The sequence below is a fragment of the Neofelis nebulosa genome, chromosome 11 (assembly GCF_028018385.1).
Source record: "Neofelis nebulosa isolate mNeoNeb1 chromosome 11, mNeoNeb1.pri, whole genome shotgun sequence".
Lineage (NCBI taxonomy): Eukaryota > Metazoa > Chordata > Mammalia > Carnivora > Felidae > Neofelis > Neofelis nebulosa.
The window spans coordinates 53,467,686-53,486,290 of NC_080792.1; the positions used below are offsets into that span (position 1 = coordinate 53,467,686).

Genomic DNA, 18,605 nt, shown 5'->3' on the forward strand with positions numbered 1-18,605 from the left:
TCCCAACAAGTGCCCTCCTTAATGTCCATCACCCATTTTCCCCACCCCTCACCCCCACACCCCGATTAAACCTCAGTTCTCTGTATTTAACAGTCTCTTATGGTTTGCCTCCCTCTCTGTTTATATCTTATTTTTGCTTCCCTTCCCCTGTAATCATCTTTTCGTTTCTCCAGTTTACCTATGAGTGAAATCATGTGATATGTCTTTCTCTAACTTATTTCACTTAGCCTAATATCCTATAGTTCCATCCACATTGTTGCAAATGGCAAGATTTCATTTTTTTCATCACCGAGTAGTATTCCATGTACATATAGATAGATAGATACATAGATACATAGATATGTTGATGGACATTTGGGCTTTTCCATAATTTGGCTATTGTTGATAGTGCTGCTATAAACAGTGATGTTCATGTGCCCCTTTGAATCAGCATTTTTGTATTTGGATAAATTCCTAGTACTGGAATTGCTGGGTCATAGGGTAGTTCTGTTTTTTAATTTTTTGAGGAACCTCCCCATGTTTTCCAGAGTGACTGCACCAGTTTACATTCCCACCAACAGTGCAAAAGTGTTCTCTTTTCTCCATATCTTGCCAACATCTTTTGTTTCCTGAGTTAATTTTAGCCATTCTGACAGGTGTCAGTTGGTATCTCATTGTGGTTTTGATTTGTATTTCTCTGATAATGAGCAGTGTTGAGCATCTTTTCATATGTCTGTGTGCCATCTGGATGTCTTCTTTCGAAAAGCGTCTATTCCTGTCTTTTGCCCATTTCTTCACTGGATCATTTGTGGGTTTTTTGGATGTTGAGTTTGGTAAGTTCTTTATAGATTTTGGATACTAATCCTTTATCTGATACATCATTTCCAAATATCTTCTCCCATTCCATTGGTTGCCTTTTAATTTTGCTGATTGTTTCCTTTGCTGTGCAGAAGCCTTTTTATCTTGATGACGTCTCAGTAATTCATTTTTGCTTTTGTTTCCTTTGACTCTGGAGACCTGTCAATAAGAAATTGCTGCAGCTGAGGTCAAAGAGGTTGTTGCCTGTTTTCTCTTCTAGGATTTTGATTATTTCCTGTTTCACATTTAGGTCTTTCATCCATTTTGGATTTATTTTTGTATATGGTGTAAGAAAGTGGTCCATTTTCATTCTTCTGCATGTCGCTGTCCAGTTCTCCCAGCACCATTTACTAAAGAGACTGTCTTTTTTTTCCATTGAATATTCTTTCCTGCTTTGTCAAAGATTAGTTGGCCACATATTTGTGGGTCTGTTTCTGGGTTCTCTATTCCATTGATCTATGTGTCTGTTTTTGTGCCAATACCATAACTGTCCTTATGATTATAGCTTTGTAATACCAGTTAAAGTCTGGGTTTGTGATGCTTTCTGCTTTGGCTTTCTTTTTCAAGATTACTTTGGCTATTCAGGGTCTTTTGTGGTTCCATACAAATTTTAGGTTTGTTTGTTCTAGCTCTGAGAAGAATGCTGGTGTTATTTTGATAGGGATTGCATTGAATGTGTAGATGGCTTTGGATAGTATCAACATTTTAACGATATTTGTTCTAATCCACGAGCATGGAATGTTTTTCCATTTCTTTGTGTCTTCAATTTCTTTCATAAGCTTTCTATTGTTTATTGCTAGGTATTTTATGTTTTTTGGTGCAATTGTAAGTGGGATCAATTACCTAACATAATCTTTCTCTTCATTATGGGTGTATAGAAATGCACCCGATTTCTGTACTTTGATTTAACATCCTGCGACTTTGCTGAATTCATGGATCAGCTCTAGCAGTTTTTTTGGTGGAGTCTTTTGGATTTTCCATGTAGACTAAGTATTGTGTCATCTTGGAAGAGTGAAAGTTTGAGTTCTTCCTTTCCAGTTTGTATGCCTTGTATTTCACTTTGTTGTCTGCTGAGGCTAGACTTCCAACACTATGCTAAACAACAGTGGTGACAGTGGACATCCCTGTTGTGTTCCTAATCTCAGGGGGAAAGCACTCTGTTGTTGCCATTGAGGATGATAATTAGCTGTGGGCCTTTCACATATGGCTTTTATGATGTTAAGTATGTTCCTTGTATCCCTATGTTCTTGAGGGTTTTTGTCAAGAAAGGATGCTGTATTTTGTCAAATGCTTTTTCTGCATCTGTTGAGAGGATCATATGGTTCTTATCCTTTATTAATGTGCACGTTTTTGGATTTGTGAATATTGAACCAGCCCTGCAGCCCAGGAATAAATCCCATTTGATCATAGTAAATAATTCTTTTAATTTACTGTTGAATTCGATTTACTAGTAGCTTGTTGGGAATTTTTTAAAAACATTTTTAAATGTTTATTTTTGAGAGAGAGAGAGAGAGAGAGACAGCCTGAGTGGGGGAGGGGCAGAGTGAGAGGGTGACATAGAATCAGAAGCAGGCTCCAGGCTCTGAGCTGTCAGCACAGAGCCCAATGAACTCAAACCCATGAACCACGAGATATGACCTGAGCTGAACTTGGACGCTTAACTGACTGAGCCACCCAGGTTCTCCTTGAGAATTTTTGCATACATGTTCCTCAGGGATGTTGGCGTGTAATTCTCCTTTTTATTAGGGTCTTTGTCCGGTTTTGGAATCAAGGTAATGCTGGCTTCTTAGAATGAGTTTGGAAGCTTTACTTCCATTTGTATTTTTAGAACAGTTTGAGAAGAATAAGTATTAACTCTGCTTTAAATGTCTGGTAGAATTCCCCTGGGAAGCATCTGGCCCAGGACTCTTACTTTTTGGGAGATTTTTGATAACTGATTCAATTTCTTTTCTGGCTATGGGCCTGTTCAAATTTTCTGTTTCTTCCCATTTGCGTTTTGGTAGTGTGTGAGTGTTGCCATTTCTTCCAGATTGTTCAGTTTTTTGGCATAGTATTTTTCATAGTATTCTCTTATAATTGTTTGTATTTCTGTGGTATTGGTTGTGACTTCTCCTCTTACATTCATGATGTTATCTATTTGGGTCTTCTCTTCTCTTTTTGATAAGTCTGGCTAGTGGTTTATCAATTTTGTTTATTCTCTCAAAAAGTCAGCTTTTAGTTTCATTGATTCTGCTGGGGGGTTTTTGTTTTTGTTGGATTCTATATTGTTTATTTCTGCTCTAATCTTTATTATTTCCCTTCTTTTGCCGGCTTTAGGCTCTATTTTTGTTCCTTTTCTAGCTCCTTTACGTGTAAGGTTAGGTTGTGTATTTGGGACCTTTCTTGCTTCTTAAGATAGGCCTGAATTGCAATGTATTTTCCTCTTAAGAAGTGCTTTTCTACATCCCAAAGTGTTTGGACTGTTGTGTTTCATTTTCATTGGCTTCCATGTATTTTTAAAATTCTTCTTTAATTTGCTTGTTAACCCATTCATTCTTTAGTTTTTTAACCTCTGTGTTTTGGGGGGCTTTACAAATTTTTTCTTGTGGTTGATTTCAAGTTTCATAGTGTGACCTGAAAATATGCATGGTATGATCTCAGTCTTTCTGTACCTGTTGAGAACTGTTTTGTGACCCAATATGTGATCTGTTTTGGAGAATGTATCATGTGTACTTGAGAAGAGTGTGTTCTGAATCAAATGTTCTGAATATATCTGTTAAGTCCATCTGGTCCAATGTGTCCTTCAGAGCCATTGTTTCCTTGTTGATTTTCTGCCTAGATGATCTGTATATTGTTGTAAGTGGAGTATTAAAGTTCCCTATTATCTATACATTTATTTATGTTTGTGATAATTATATATTTGGGTGCTTTCATAGTGGGGGCATAAACATTTACAAATGTCAGCTCTTCTTGATGGATAGACCCTTAATTATGATAGAGTGCCCTTTTTCATCTCTTGTTACAGTCTGTTTTAAAATCTAGTTTGTTTGGGGCTCCTGGGTGGCTCTTAGATGGTTCTCCATCCTCATTTTCAATCTTCAGGTATCCTCATGCCTAAAATGAGTCTCTTGTAGGCAGCACATAAATGGATCTCATTTTCTTATCCATTCTGATATCCTGTGTCTTTTGATTGGGGCGTTTAGTCCATTTATATTCACAGTGATTTTTTTTTTATTATTATTATTATTTTTTTTAACATTTATTTATTTTTGAGACAGAGAGAGACAGAGCATGAACAGGGGAGGGGCAGAGAGAGAGAGGGAGACACAGAATCTGAAACAGGCTCCAGGCTCTGAGCTGTCATCACAGAGCCCAACGTGGGGCTCGAACTCACGGACCGCGAGATCATGACCTGAGCCGAAGTCGGCCGCTTAACCGACTGAGCCACCCAGGCGCCCCTCACAGTGATTATTGAAAGATATGGAGGTAGCGCTGTTGTATTATCTGTAGGTTTCATGTTTGTGGTGATGTCTCTGGTCCTTTGTAGTCTTTGCTGCTTTCCACTCACAGAATTCCCCTTAGGATCTCCTACAGGGCTGGTTTGGTGGTCATGAAATCCTTTAGTTTTTATCCGGGAAAGCCTTTATCTCTTCTATTTTGAATGACAGCCTTGCTGGATAAAGGATTCTTGACTGCATATTTTTCTTATTCAGCACATTGAATATTTTCTGCCACTCCCTTCTGGCCTGCCAAGTTTCACTGGACAATTCTGCAACTACCCTTATGTGTCTGCCCTTGTAGGTTAAGGCCCATTTGTCCCTAGCTACTTCCAGAATTCTCTCTTTATCTTTGTGTTTTGCCAGTTTCACTATATGTCATGGTGTTGACCTGTTTTTGTTGATTTTGAAGGGAGTTCTCTGTGTCTCTTGGACTTGGATGCCTGTTTCCTTCCCTGGATATAGTTCTTGGCTATAATTTGTTCAAATAAAACTTCTGCCCCTTTCTCCTGCTCCTCTTCTGGAACTCCTATGATATGGATAGTGTTTTGTTCATGGAATCTCTTAGCTATCTAATTCTCTCTTGTGGTCTAGTAATTTCCTTTCCCTCTTTTTTTCAGCTTCATCTTTTCCCATACATTTATTTTCTATTTCACCTATTCTCTCTGCTGCTTCTGTCCTCACTGTCACTGTAGCTAGTTTATTTTGCATCTCATTTACGGTATTTCTTAATTCATCGTGACTATGTCTTAGTTGTTTGATCTCTGCAACAATAGATTCTCTACTGTCTTCTATGCTTTTTTCAAGCCCAGCTATTAATCTTATGGCTGTTATTCTAAAGTTTTGTTCAGATTCATTGTTTATATCTGTTTTGAACAATTCTGTGGCTGTCATTTCTTCTTGCTTTTTCTTTAAGGGAGAATTCTTTCCTTTCATCATTTTGGCTAAGTACTTGTCTTTTGTGTGTTTTAATAGCTTGTTATGTGTCCCGCACCTGCAAGTACTGTATTAAAAAGGGGTCATACACTGTCCAGGGCCTGACCCTTCAGGAAGTGTTTCTGATGTATGTTGCATGCTATCTGTTGTTGCATTTTGGCTGCTCTATCACACTGGTCAGTCCTCTGCAAACCCTTCTACCAGGTGTGCTTTTGATTTGTTTGTTGAAGTAACCCTAGAAAAAAAGGAAAAGAGTTAGTGGGGAAAGCCTGATCCCATGCAAAGAGAAAAATGGAAGGGGAGACTTTCTTTCTTTTTTCTTTTTTTCCAATATATGAAATTTATTGTCAAATTGGTTTCCATACAATACCCAGTGCTCATCCCAAAAGGTACCCTCCCCTCCCTCCCACCCCCCCATCAACCCTCAGTTTTTTCTCAGTTTTTAAGAGTCTCTTATGCTTTGGCTCTGGGGAGACTTTCTGATAAGAAATCTGATCAGCTTACTGAGGATCCCTTGTATGTAATGATTCTCTTCTTTCTTGCTGCTCTCCATATTCTATTTTGTATTCTCTTTGTCTTTTGTAAGTTTGATGATAATGTGTCTTGTTGTGTGTATCTTTGAATGCATTTTATGCAGAATATCTTGAGCATATTCTATATATATATTTGTGTCTTTCATCAAACTTGTTAAGTTTTCAGCCATTCTTCAAAATATTCTCTCTTCCTCTGGTGAAAGAGAGGACACTTGCTAGTGTCCCAGTGGTCCCTTAGGTTCTGTTCACTTTTATTCAATCCTTTCTACTTTCTGTTCCTCAGACTGTAATATCCATTGTCTTCAAGTTCACTAATTCTTCTTCCTGCTCAAATCTGCCTTTGAATACCTGTAGTGAAGTTTTCACTTCATTATTGTTCTAGCTCCAGAATTTGTTTTTGGTTTCTTGTTAGGTTTTCTATTTCTTTATCAATATTTCCATTTTATTCATACATCACTTTCTGAATTTTCTCCACATCTTCCTTCAGTTCTTTGAGCATCTGTAAGACAGGTGTTTTTTAAGTCCTTGTCTAGTATATTTGCCATCAGGTATTTTTCAGTAAAATTTGTTTTTGTTTTTATTTTTTTCCCTTTGAATGGCCCATACTTTCTTGATTCTTTGCCTTGTGGTTTTTTTGGTTAAAACTAGACATTTGAAGCTAATAATGTGGTAGCTCTGGAATTCATATTCTTTCTTCACCCGGGGTTTGCTGGGTTTTATTTTTGTTTATTTTTTCAGTTGTGACAGGCTGTTGGTCACAGATCGATCTTAGGTGTATACTTGAAGTCTTGTCATGTCTTTTTCTGATTCTTTCCCTGAGCATGTGTGGTCACTTTCTAATTTTCCCCATATGTGCAGTTGTTTATGAATGTCCTTTAATGTCTGGTTCCCTAAAAGGGAAAAAGAAAGTGAAGAGAAGGAAAGAGTGCTGGCCCTTTAAGTCCCTTGGACATTACTTAAACTGGAGAATGAGGGGCTTGCAAAGTATGGGCTGGGGCAGGAACAATGGCTGTCTGCATTTTTGTCTGCTCCTCTGTGATCAGAGGCAGCAGAGCACAGATCCCCAGTATTTGGAGGGGTAGGGTCCTTTTTGCCCACGCTGGCTCCTAAAAGCTGTGTATAGACTGCTCTAAGGACATACATCTGCCTGCCATCGGGCTGGGAAGGGGGGAATGAGTAGTTACTTCTGTGCTAAGAGCTGAAATTGATCGAAATTCACTGTAATTTACTATCTTAGTCTTCAGTAACTTTGAGAGTTCCAAACTTACATCAGACCTATTCTGCTAGTACAGTTGTTGTCTGGAAGGGGAGACCAATTCCTGGTGCTTCCTACTTCCCTTGTCTTCTCAAAATCCTGAGAAGGATTTGGAAAAGGTTTATTTTTAAAATTCCTTAACTCATCATCAGTAGAGTCAAAATGATTATTATAATAATATGTCCAAACTAACTGTATTGAAGGACCATTTTGTTTTTTTAAATCTTTCGTAGACACTCCACTTTTGTTAAAGATCTTGTGACTGTGCACTTGTTGTAAAGGCAATGTTAGATTGCGGTATGTTTCTTTTTAAATTTTTTTTAATGTTTGTTTATTTTTGAGAGAGAGAGAGAGAGAGAGAGACAGACTGTGAGTAAGGGAGGGGCAGAGACAGAGAGACACAGAATCGGCAGCAGGCTCCAGGCTCTTGAGCTGTCAGCGCAGAGTCCAACGCAAGGCTCGAACCCATGAACCGTGAGATCATGACCTGAGCTGAAGTCAGAAGCGTAACCCACTGAGCCACCCAGGTGCCCCTTCCCTTTTAATGTATTTTTATTTTGAGAGAGAGAAGAAAGGGCTGAGAGAGGGGAAAAAGAATCCCAAGCAGGCTCTGAGGTGTCAGCCTGGAGCATGATGTGGGGCTTGATCTCCTGAACTATGAGACCGTGACTTGAGCCAAAATCAAGAGTTGGCCGCTTAACTGACTGAGCCACCCAGGTGCCCCTCTATGTTTCTAAATAGTCTTGAGTTTGCTTATTATGTTGTGACAAACAACAAAATATACCATCACTGTCTTTATCTCATACTGTGTAACTTTAAGTCTTTAAGGTACACTCATGTTATTGCATGGGACTCATTTAAACATCCAAGAAAGCACATACTGCCTTCTTTTCAGACTACTAAATTATCTTTTAGTGTATGAATCTATTAAAATATGTGGTAATTGGGCTATTTGTATTCCAAAATATTTAAATAACTTGTTTTAATTGAATCTTATTTTAGCATTCCAGGGTATCAGAAGGAAAGTTTTAGTAATTCTTTTAAATATAGTCACACATTAAAAAAAAAAAAAAAACTACATAGATATAGTAATTGCACAGCAATAGGAATGTACTAAATGCCAATCAGTTGTACACTTAAAATGGTTGATTTTGTTTGAAATGAATTTCATCTCAATAAAAAGAAGTCTTAGCTATATAGGGGAATGGGCAAAATAGGGGAAAGTGATTAAAAGATGCAGACTTCCAGTTATAAAAACATGAGGATACAATCTATAATTTAGGAGGATGTAGTTAATATGTAGCAATATTGCATGGTAAGTGATGGTAGTAAGATTTATTGTGGTGGTGATTACTTCTACAAATACGGTTTATGCTAAACCTTTGCTTTCCTTCTGGGAATATGGAAGTTTTAGATGTACTAAGCAGAGGACCCTTAGGTGACCAGCCCCCAATAAAAAACTGTGGTTGCTGAGTCTCTAATAAGATTACTTTGGTTAACAGCATTTTGTATGTGTTATCATAACTTGTTGCTGGGCAATTAAGCAAGTCCTTTGTGACTCCACTGCAAAAGAACCCTTGAAAGTTTGTGTATGTTCTCTCTTGGATGTTGCCTATTCATCTTTTCCCTTTCCTGATATTGCTTTGTATCCTTTTACTGTAATAAATCATAGCTGTGAGTATGACTATTAACAGAGTCCTGTGAGTTCTCTTAATCATCAAACCTGGGGGTGGTCTTGGGAACCCTAACTCTTTCCTTGTTTTGTTTTTAATTCATTTAAGCCTTCTCTTCACCCAATGTGGGGCTCAAACTCATGATCCTGAGATCAAGAGTTGCATGCTCTTCTGACTGAGCCAGCCAAGTGCCCCAACTTTGTCCACTCTTTTTTATTATAATTTTGTACAGTTATTCTTGGAGTTAATATTTTTAATGTATGAGGTATAAGTACAGGTCAGGTTTTTTTTTAAATTTATGTATGAATAAATAGTTGTGTCTGTATTTTTTATTGAGATCATTGTTCCACTGTGCCATCTTTATTTTAAATTATATGTCCATATTTGTGTGCATCTGACTCCCTATTTTGATTTCTTCACCTGTTTGTCTATATTTTACCATACCGTACTTCTTGATAAGTTTGATATCTTATAGAACAAGCCCTGTAACTTTGTTCTTTTTGAATATCTTGGCCCTTAATTTTCCATATGAATTTCAGAATCATAGTACCAAGTTCAAATACCAAATACAATTTTAATAACAAAAGCTGTTGGGATTTTTTTGGTAGAAATTTGGGAAAATCTTGCAGTCTACTAATATGTCATATTCCTCTATTTTTTCTCTAGTTTCTCTGTATCATTTTGCACTATTTTGAATCAAAGTGTCCTATATCTTTACTTAGATGAATACCTAAATAGGTGGGTTTTTTTTCAATTTTATTGAGATATAATTAACATATAGCATTGTATTAGTTTCAGGTATATAACACTGATTCAAGATAGATATATATCTCCACCCAAATGTTTCCCATGGTAGTTTGGTTAACATGCATTACCTTAAATAACTACAAAGTTTTTTTCTTGTGGTGGAAACTTTTAAGATTTACTCTCTTAGCAACTTTCAAATATACACTACAGTATTGTTAACTGTAGCCACCATGCTACACATTTCTTCCCAAGGATTTACTTATCTTTTAACTGAAACTTTGTGCCTTTTGACCACCTTGATCCATTTCCTCCATCTCCCAGCTCCTACCTTTGGCAACAACCAATCTGTTCTTTGTATCTACGAGTTTGAGTTTTTTAGATTCTACATATAAGTGAAATAATAGAGTATATGTAATTGTCTGTCTGATTTATTTCATTTCGCATAATGTCTGGATAAAGATCATTGATATTTTGGATGCTATTGTAGACAACATCCTTTAACATTTTTTACGTTTGTTGTTGGTTACAGAAATCCAGTTCACTTGTGTTTATTGACATTGTAGCCAACATCTCTCCTAAATTCCTTAATCTCCAGTTTTGTTTATAGATTCTTTGGGATTTCAGAATAGATGCACATCAACACCTGTGAATAATGATAGGTTTATTACTTTTCAGTCATTGTGCATTTTCTTTTTCTTGCCATATTTAACTGGCTTGGACTTAAAGTAAAATTTTAGATATGATGAGAGTGGTCATTCTAATTCATCCCCAGTTCCTAATTTCATTGGTAGATAGATTTATCAGTCTGTTCATTTCTAATCATTAGTAGGAGAATTTCTATTTATTATGGATTGACATTAGATTTTATCATCTATTGAGGTAATATGTGGTATTTTTCCTTTCCTTTTTAATGTGCTGAATTTTACAGAACATTAATTTTCTGAATGTTCATTCAACCAGTCTTATATCACTGGAGTAAATCCATTTTCATCATGATGCATAACCTCTTTTATGTATTGACCGTTTTGTTTTGCTAATATTTTGTTTGGAATTTTTTCATCTACATTAATGAGTCAGGGTTGCCTACACTTTCTTAAATGTTCTTTTTAGGTTTAGTATGTAGGTCATGAATGCCTCACTAAAGTAGCAGGGAGAAGTGGGCCCTAAGTCTTGGTTTATTTTCTGGATCTTGTGTGAGAGTCATTATTTCTTCCTTAAATGTTTGGTAGATTTCATTAGTGTAGACATCTGTGCCTGTAGTTTTGGGGAGGAAGGTTGTAGTATGGATTCAGTTTCTTCAAATTCAGCAGTTAAATGAATATTTATATTTCCTTGTTGTCTTTGGTCAGTTTTGGTAACTTACAGTTTTCAATTTGTCATTCTTTATGTTAATTTAAAAATTCGCTCATAATTTAATTTTAATGCCTGTAGGATCTATAGTGATCTCCCATTGTTCACATTATTTTTTGTTACTCAAGTAATCTTACCAGGAGATGTAAATATTGTAGGTGTTTTTGAAGAACCAACTTTTGCCTTTTTAAAACTTCTTAGGATTGCTGCTTAACCTGCTTATTTTCAGCCTGTATATACATATATGTGACTATAAATACTTATGTTTAAATATATGTGTTTATACATGTAGAGGTATAAATTTTGCAAGTTTTTTTACATTGTATTTTCATTATTATTTGGATCAAGATATTTTCTAATTTCGATTGTGATTTCATCTTCTACCCATGGCTATTCTTTAGAAGTATATTTTTAATTTCTGAATTTGGGGATTTTCTTATTCTTTTTCTGTTGCTGATTTCTGGCTTAATTCCACTGTGATCAGAGAGCCTACCTTATATAATTCCATTTCTTTGAAACTAATTGATAATTGTTTTTGTTGTATGTGCATATGGTCAATTTTGGTAAATATGTACACTAGAAAATAATAAACACTGCATGTGAAGTACAGTGTTATGTTCATTAATTCAAAATTTGGTAATCCTTGTGTTTCATTTTTCTACGTTTAATTTTTTTCTATATTTTTAATTTTTCTATATACAGTAAAACCTGGGATTGCAAGTAACTTTTTTAGAGAGTGTTCTGCAAGACAAGCAAACATTTCTGATAAGTTTTAACTTGATAAACAGGTGATGTTTTGCAATACAAGTAGTACGTGATGCCGAATAATCACAACTGAGCCAATGGTTCTTAAAATTCACTTTGATATACGAGTGCTTTGGATTGCAAGCATGTTTCTGGAATGAATTATGTTCACAAAATAAGGTTTTACTGTATATATATTTTTAAATGTTTATTTTGATAGAGCGCAAGTTGGGGAGGAACAGAGAGAGAGAGAGAGAGGAGAGAGAGAGAATCCTGAGCAGGCTCCTTGCTGTCAGTATAGAGCCCAACACAGGGCTTGATCTCACAAACTGTGAGATCATGACCTGAGCCAAAATCAAGGGTCGGTCGCTTAACCGAGTCCCCCAGGCACCCCTGTGTAGGTGTATTTTTTAAGCAGTGTTGCAAATCTCCCATTATGAGTACGGAATTACTTTGCCTCCTAGTTCTGTTAGTGTTCACACATTTTATTAGGCTATGTTAATATTTACATACATATTAACATTATTATGTTTTTTTGGCCAATTGAATTTGCTAACATTATGAAGTATTCACCTTTTTTCTCTAGTGATGCTTTTTGCTTGGAAATCTACTTTGATAACAGTATACCCACTTTCCATATAAGTCACCTGCAAAAGCCAACTTAGGGATCATGAGAGTTTTTGGATAAATATCTTTTTTCATTACTTTTGTATCTTTATATTTTAAGTGATCTTTTATAGATGGCATTATAGTTGTTTTTTAAAATAATCTTTTAAATGAAAAGTTTAGATCTTACAAATAATAACTGAAAGCACTTGCTTTTGACTCAGCCTGTTTATTTGATCCTCCTACTCTTTGTTCCTTTTTCTTTAGAATTTATTAAGTGTTTTTAGTTATTGTTTTTTCTCATTAACTTGGTAGTTATACGATCTTACTGTTCTGTAAGTGGGTTTTTTAAAAGCGATTTCAGCATGCATAGTTGGCATCCTATAGCAATGTGTGATGACACTTTGCATTTTTTGCCCTCTCTTTGGCCTGCATGGATCTTAGAACACTTAAACACCATTTCTCTCAACTTAAATGCCTTCATTATTGTATATGTCAAGCCTATGAATACAGTATTAGTTTATATAGTGTTCATTTAGATTTACTAACTCATTTATTCTGTTAATCTTCCACTCAGGTTTTGCATCTGAGGAAGTTACTTTAGTATTTCCTCTAGTGTACATCTGGCGATGAATTGTCTCTTTTTTACCTGAAAATAGATTTACTCCACCTTCGTACTAGATGAGTATTTTTCTTAGAAATGATATTCTAGATGGGCAGTTCTTTCTTGCAGTACTTTCAAGCCAGCCTTCACTGTCCTGTTGTTTACGTTGAGGAGTTAAGCTTTCAGCCTTATTTTTATCTTGAAAAGTAATCATTTCCACTCTTCTTTGGTTGCTTTAAGTTTTGTTTTCAACAATTTTACTATGACAGGCCTATTCATGGATTTCTTTTTATTTATTCTACTTAATTTTTCAAACTCAAAGACCATAAAATCAAAGCCTATAAAAACTATCAGCCATTTCATCAAATATGGCTTCTGTTCATTCTTTCCTTCTTCTTTTTTCTGGCATATTAGTCCTTACATCATTCTCAGTCTTTCATCCTCTTTTCTCTATTTGCCACTCTTTTTTTTGTCTCCCTTCATTCTAGATATTTTCTTCTGAAATACCTTCAGTGTATCCAGTTTGCTATTAAACCCATCTTTGAATAAATAATTTCTGTTTGGCATTATTAGTTTAGTTTTGTTTTTGCTTTTTGAAGTCCAGTTCTATGTTGGAATTCCCAGTCTTGTCTTTTATTACCCTAAGAAGCAGTAACCAGAGTTTATTAAGTCTGTCTCAAGTTCCTTTTGGTCTGTTTCAGTGGTCTTTTGCTTCTGTCGGTTTTCATTCTAGTTTTCTTGCCTCTTTATGTACCTGTTTTTTATTGTTTACCATACATTTTGTTTATGAATATTTATGGAAATAATTTGAGGTGTCAGGCGTTTTCTTTCTCCAGGTTGGGTTACATTTGCTTCTGTTATTTGGGCCAGTAGCAGTCTTTTTATCATTTAAGTCCACATTCAGAGATTGACATGATTCAAAGCTGAGTGGTTTTTCCCTTGGAAGCCTATCTGACTAGGTTCACCTCTATGCCTAGGATGTGTTCCCAGGATTGATTAAAGCAGCCTTAAATGTGAAACTCCCTTCCCAGGATCTCCATGCTATCTTATATCCTGTTGAGTTATTTTTCACTTTTGTTTGTTATCTCTTTAACATCTTCAAGCAAATGCCTTTTAAAATACACTTGTTTAAATATCAAGACATATGGATCTAGAGAGTATAATGCTAAGTGAAATAAGTCAAAGAAAGACAAATACCATATGATTTCACTCATATGTGGAATTTAAGAAACAAAACAAATGAAGAAAAGGGGGAAAAGGGTCAAACGAAAAAAACAGACCTTTAAACATAGAGAACAAACAGGTGGTTACCAGAGGGGAGGCAGGTGGGGAGTATGGGTGAAATAGTTAAAGGGGATTAAGAGTACACTAACCATGATGAGCGCTGAGTAATGTGTTGAATTTTGAATCACTATATTGTACACCTGAAACTAATACAACACTGTGTGTTAACTATACTGGAATTAAAAAATAACTTTAAACAATAAAATAAAAATAAAATATGCTTGTCTTCATCAGGAAGAGTTTGTCTGCCATTTGGAAGCAGAGGTCTTGTTTCAGTCTTACTATGACTTTATTAGGAATTCTTCTCTTGGAGAAACATGACATAGATTATTTTCTCCAAGTTTTCATATATATTGCAGTTCTGGGATTTCAGTACAGATACATATTCAAAGCCTTTGTTCTTTTTTACTCCGTTATCCAGTATTTTGAGAATGTGAATGACATGCAAAAGCCACCTTAGAGATCTAGAGCCGTGTTGCACATATCATGCAAGTTATACCAGAAAATGTTATTCATGTTTTTGCTTTCATTAGGTGTGATCAAAGCATACTAGTATGTGTACCTCTTATTAAGTACTGAGCTCTTTATTGATAAGTAAGTCATAGTGAATGCCTTGTGTTATATGTAAACTTAAATATTTAGAATGGTGCTTGAAAGGAAAACAGTAATATAAAAAGATCAGGATATCCTATAATTTTGAAATATAAAACTGTGAGTCGGATATTTATTTTGTAGAAACAAGGCAAAATTCACTTGACACATAACTCAGCATTTTTGTGTTTACTAGTTTGTGAGCTTTATATTCCTGTTCTTGTGAACTTTTACCATATCCAGAGCTTCGTTTCTGGGTATTTTGAGAAAGAATATCCAGGTAAGACAGACCTGAAGTAAAGCTTGATATTATGGGAAATATTTGTCGAATGAAGGCAAATTTAGTAATAGCAATTGTTTTTGTATGCATTTTGTGGAAGGAACAGAAAATGTTGATGCTTTGAATTCCTTCTCTTTTTAATTAAAAGTTGTCAGTGATTTTCTCTTTCTTTCTAACTTAGGGATAAAGCAATTCCTAACAAAGTGGGGACCTATTGTATCCAGTTTGGTTTTATGATGGATAAAGCAAATATTCTTAACAGTGAACAGGTTTGCTTAACTCTTTTTATATACTATAGTTAGCTTTACATTTTCTTGCCTAGTGTAGGAATGAAAAGGTTTTGTTTTAAAAGTGAATTAATTATTGGATGCAAAGTATAAATAGTGCAGTTTTCAGGACTATTAGAAAAGAATATATTTAAATTATGTTCATTAATATGACCTGATGTAGAAGTTCCTTTTTCCATTTCTCTTTATTTCAAAGACTCCAGTAAGCATTTTAGTGTCTATCATGATAAGGTTACTTCTGTCAACCATACATGAAAATTTTTCAGTTAATAACATTTTAGATACTAGTAATTCTGAATAATGAAATTTAAAGTAATTTTGATATACATCATCTCCATTCAATATCTTAGTGTACTAAATTTTTAAAAATCTGCTTTTTTTTTTTTAAAGTTTATTTATTTATTGTGAGAGAGTTGAGTGAGGGAGGAGAAGAGGAAGAGGGAGAATCTCAAGCAGGCTCCACGCTGTCAGCACAGACCCCATGCAGGGCTTAAATTCATGAAACCCTGAGATCATGACCTGAACCGAAATCTAGAGTCAGACGCTTAACTGACTGAGCCACCCTGGTGCCCCCAAAATTGTCTGTATTTTTAAATCCCCCTAAATTTGTTCTTAGATGACTGTTAACATGCAAAAATTTATCTTCTCTGAATTTAAAAAGTAAGTTGATTCCAAGTTTAGGAGATAAGAAAATCTATTTTAGAAGGTAACATTTCATTTTATTTAGTATATACTAGCATTATTTCTTGTTTTACTCTTAAATACTAAACCATCAATATATTATTCATCACAATGCTGCTTTTGTTTTGTAAGATTATAGTTGATGTTCTACCTAATGAACCTGTGAAGTTAGTTCCTAAAATCCAGCCAGCTACACCAGCTGTTTCAAATGTTCGTTCAGTTGCCAGTAGGACCTTGGCCAAAGATTTACATCTTATTATTACGGTAATGTTTATTTACTTCCGAAATTGCAAAGAATAAGAAAAATTATTTCTAGTTTTAGCGTGCAGAATAGTTATTTATAGAGTTAGACCTTAATTATTCAGTTTAAGATAATATGGAAAATTTGTGTGGGTGAATGAAATGTTTATAAACACCTTTGTATTTGAATACAGAGAATGTGTAACATTATACGTAAAATATATCCAGATATACTAAGTAGGACTGACTCAAAAATGCAGGAATTTGCCTACCTTTCCTAATACATACCTTTCTTTCATGTATGTATTATGAATATGTGTGAAGTAAATTGATTCCTCAGTGTCCATTTCACTATTGGGACAGAAGGAAATAATTATTTTTGAGAGATCTGCTCTGATGATTGATCACAATGAGCTCTTTAAAGCTTCTTACTACCGAGAGAGTAAACAGCAATAGAGCTGCTGAGAATATTAACAAAAATATGTAAAACACAGTAGCCGACTTCACCTTTATGGAAAATTTTGCTGGTGGGATACTTAACTCCTTTCAGAAAGTTTTTTGCTGTTTTAGACGGGTGAATCATTCTTCTCTTCCTAGATCAATAGATGAATAAAAGTAAAAGACAAGGTGAAATTTTAAAATGGGAGTCCTTTTAATATAGAAAGTTATAAATCATTATATTAGATGGAAGCCTCTGGTTCTTTTACAGCTTCTCAGATTATTTTCTGCCTGTGGAGCTCTTAATCCGAGAACTGAATTCTATGTTTGGAGTAAGAAGGATGATGATAATTAGATATTTAGAGTTTATATTGCATTTCTGATACATTCATTTCCTTTTCTGGATTTAATCTCCTTACCAGTTCTTCTAATTTATCTTTTGTTTACTTGAAGGATGACTACAATAATCAAACTGGAATTGATTTGGTTGGCACTGTAGTAGCTACAATTAAAGGTTCTAATGAGGAAGATACAGATACACCACTCTTTATTGGGAAAGTTAGAACGCTGGAATTTCCCTTTGTGAAAGGCTCAGCCGAAATCACGGTAATTTTTATGTCTTCTGGTAGATAATATTTCTGTATTTAATATTATAAACCACAGAGTTAAATACCCGTTCTTTTGTGTATATAACTATGAAGATGTTCTAAGTATAGCATTAAATTGAAAAGTCAGTGGAAATACTTTGTGATTTTGCTGTAAGCTATTACACATTGGATCCAGGATCATTCTTACTATAAGCAAGAACCTCTTTTTCCCTATGGATGACTCCTTTCTCTGATTGTAGGGATTTTTAGCTTTGGTGATAATATATTCGTGTTTCATTGAAAAGTTACCATTCTGTGGATAGAAATAGAATATAATATAGCCCAGGTAAAATATATACATATATCAAGGCAACTGAGGGGCTCAGTCAGTTAAGCATCTGAATCTTGATTTTGGCTCAGGTCATGATCTCACGGTTGCTGAGATGGAACCCAAGTTGGACTCTGGGCTGACAGCATGGAGTCTGCTTGGGATTCTCTGTCTCTGTACCCCCCCCCCCCCCCCGCTTGTGCTCTCTCTCTTTCTCTCAAAATAAATATTTAAAAAATGTATACATATCTAGAAAAAATTTTATAAAAAGCTTATCTTTGTTACTTTTCTTTTTCAAAATGGAAATACTTTTACTTGTATAAAAAATACACAGTGCAGAAACCTCAAAAACAGTCACTATTTAATCACCCTTCAGAGATAATGTTGATTAGCAATTTAGTGAGACTTACCTTACAGACTTTCTGTATATATACAAACACTGCACAGATACCCCATGTGTATATTATTTATATACGTGAGTAGGGTATAAAATTTCATTAATATAAAACTGTGCTTTTATAAAAATTTTATTTAACACATGCATGGCATATTTTATCAGTACGTATAAACTTACGTCATTGTATTATGATCATAATTTAATCAGTCCTAAGTGGAAATTTAGTTGCTCTCCAAAGCTTGTTATCAACAATGCTTTCATCAGGTTTCTTCTGTGTACATCCTTTTGCATATGTCTGATTATTTGTTTTAGAAATTGCTAGAAGTAGAATTGGAGGCAGAATTTTAAGCCTTTTGGTAGGTAGATATTGCCAATTGCTGTTAAGTTTACATTCCCACCAGAAATAATGTGTATTTACCTTCATAATATTACCAGCCCTAAATATGAGTGATTTTTGGAACTCTAACCCAAGTTTCCTATATTTAAAAAAATATTTTGTTATTAGGTTGAATATTTTTCTTGTTCTTGATCTTTTTAGGATTGTCCCTTGATGCTTTGTCTTTTGGAATATTCATCATTTTCATAATTTTATATTACAGATAATCATGTTCTTTTGTATATAAGGATTGTTTCCTGATTTTGTTTTTTAGATTTTAGCTTTGTTTATACTGGAGTGGAAGAAAGGATTATGTCCACAATTCCTGCCCTAGTACTCTTATGCCATTAATCTT

General features: G+C 34.9%; 1 protein-coding gene across 2 annotated transcripts in view; it reads left to right on the top strand.

The window, feature by feature from the left end:
• The window catches only part of SMCHD1 (structural maintenance of chromosomes flexible hinge domain containing 1), a 235,126-nt gene that overhangs the window by 95,531 nt on the left and 120,990 nt on the right, over positions 1-18,605 (top strand). For both annotated transcript variants that reach the window (XM_058692578.1, XM_058692577.1), the window contains exons 35-37: positions 15,098-15,185; positions 16,017-16,148; positions 17,016-17,168. In XM_058692578.1, the coding sequence (XP_058548561.1) occupies positions 15,098-15,185; positions 16,017-16,148; positions 17,016-17,168 (373 nt within the window). The remainder of the gene's footprint in view (positions 1-15,097; positions 15,186-16,016; positions 16,149-17,015; positions 17,169-18,605) is intronic.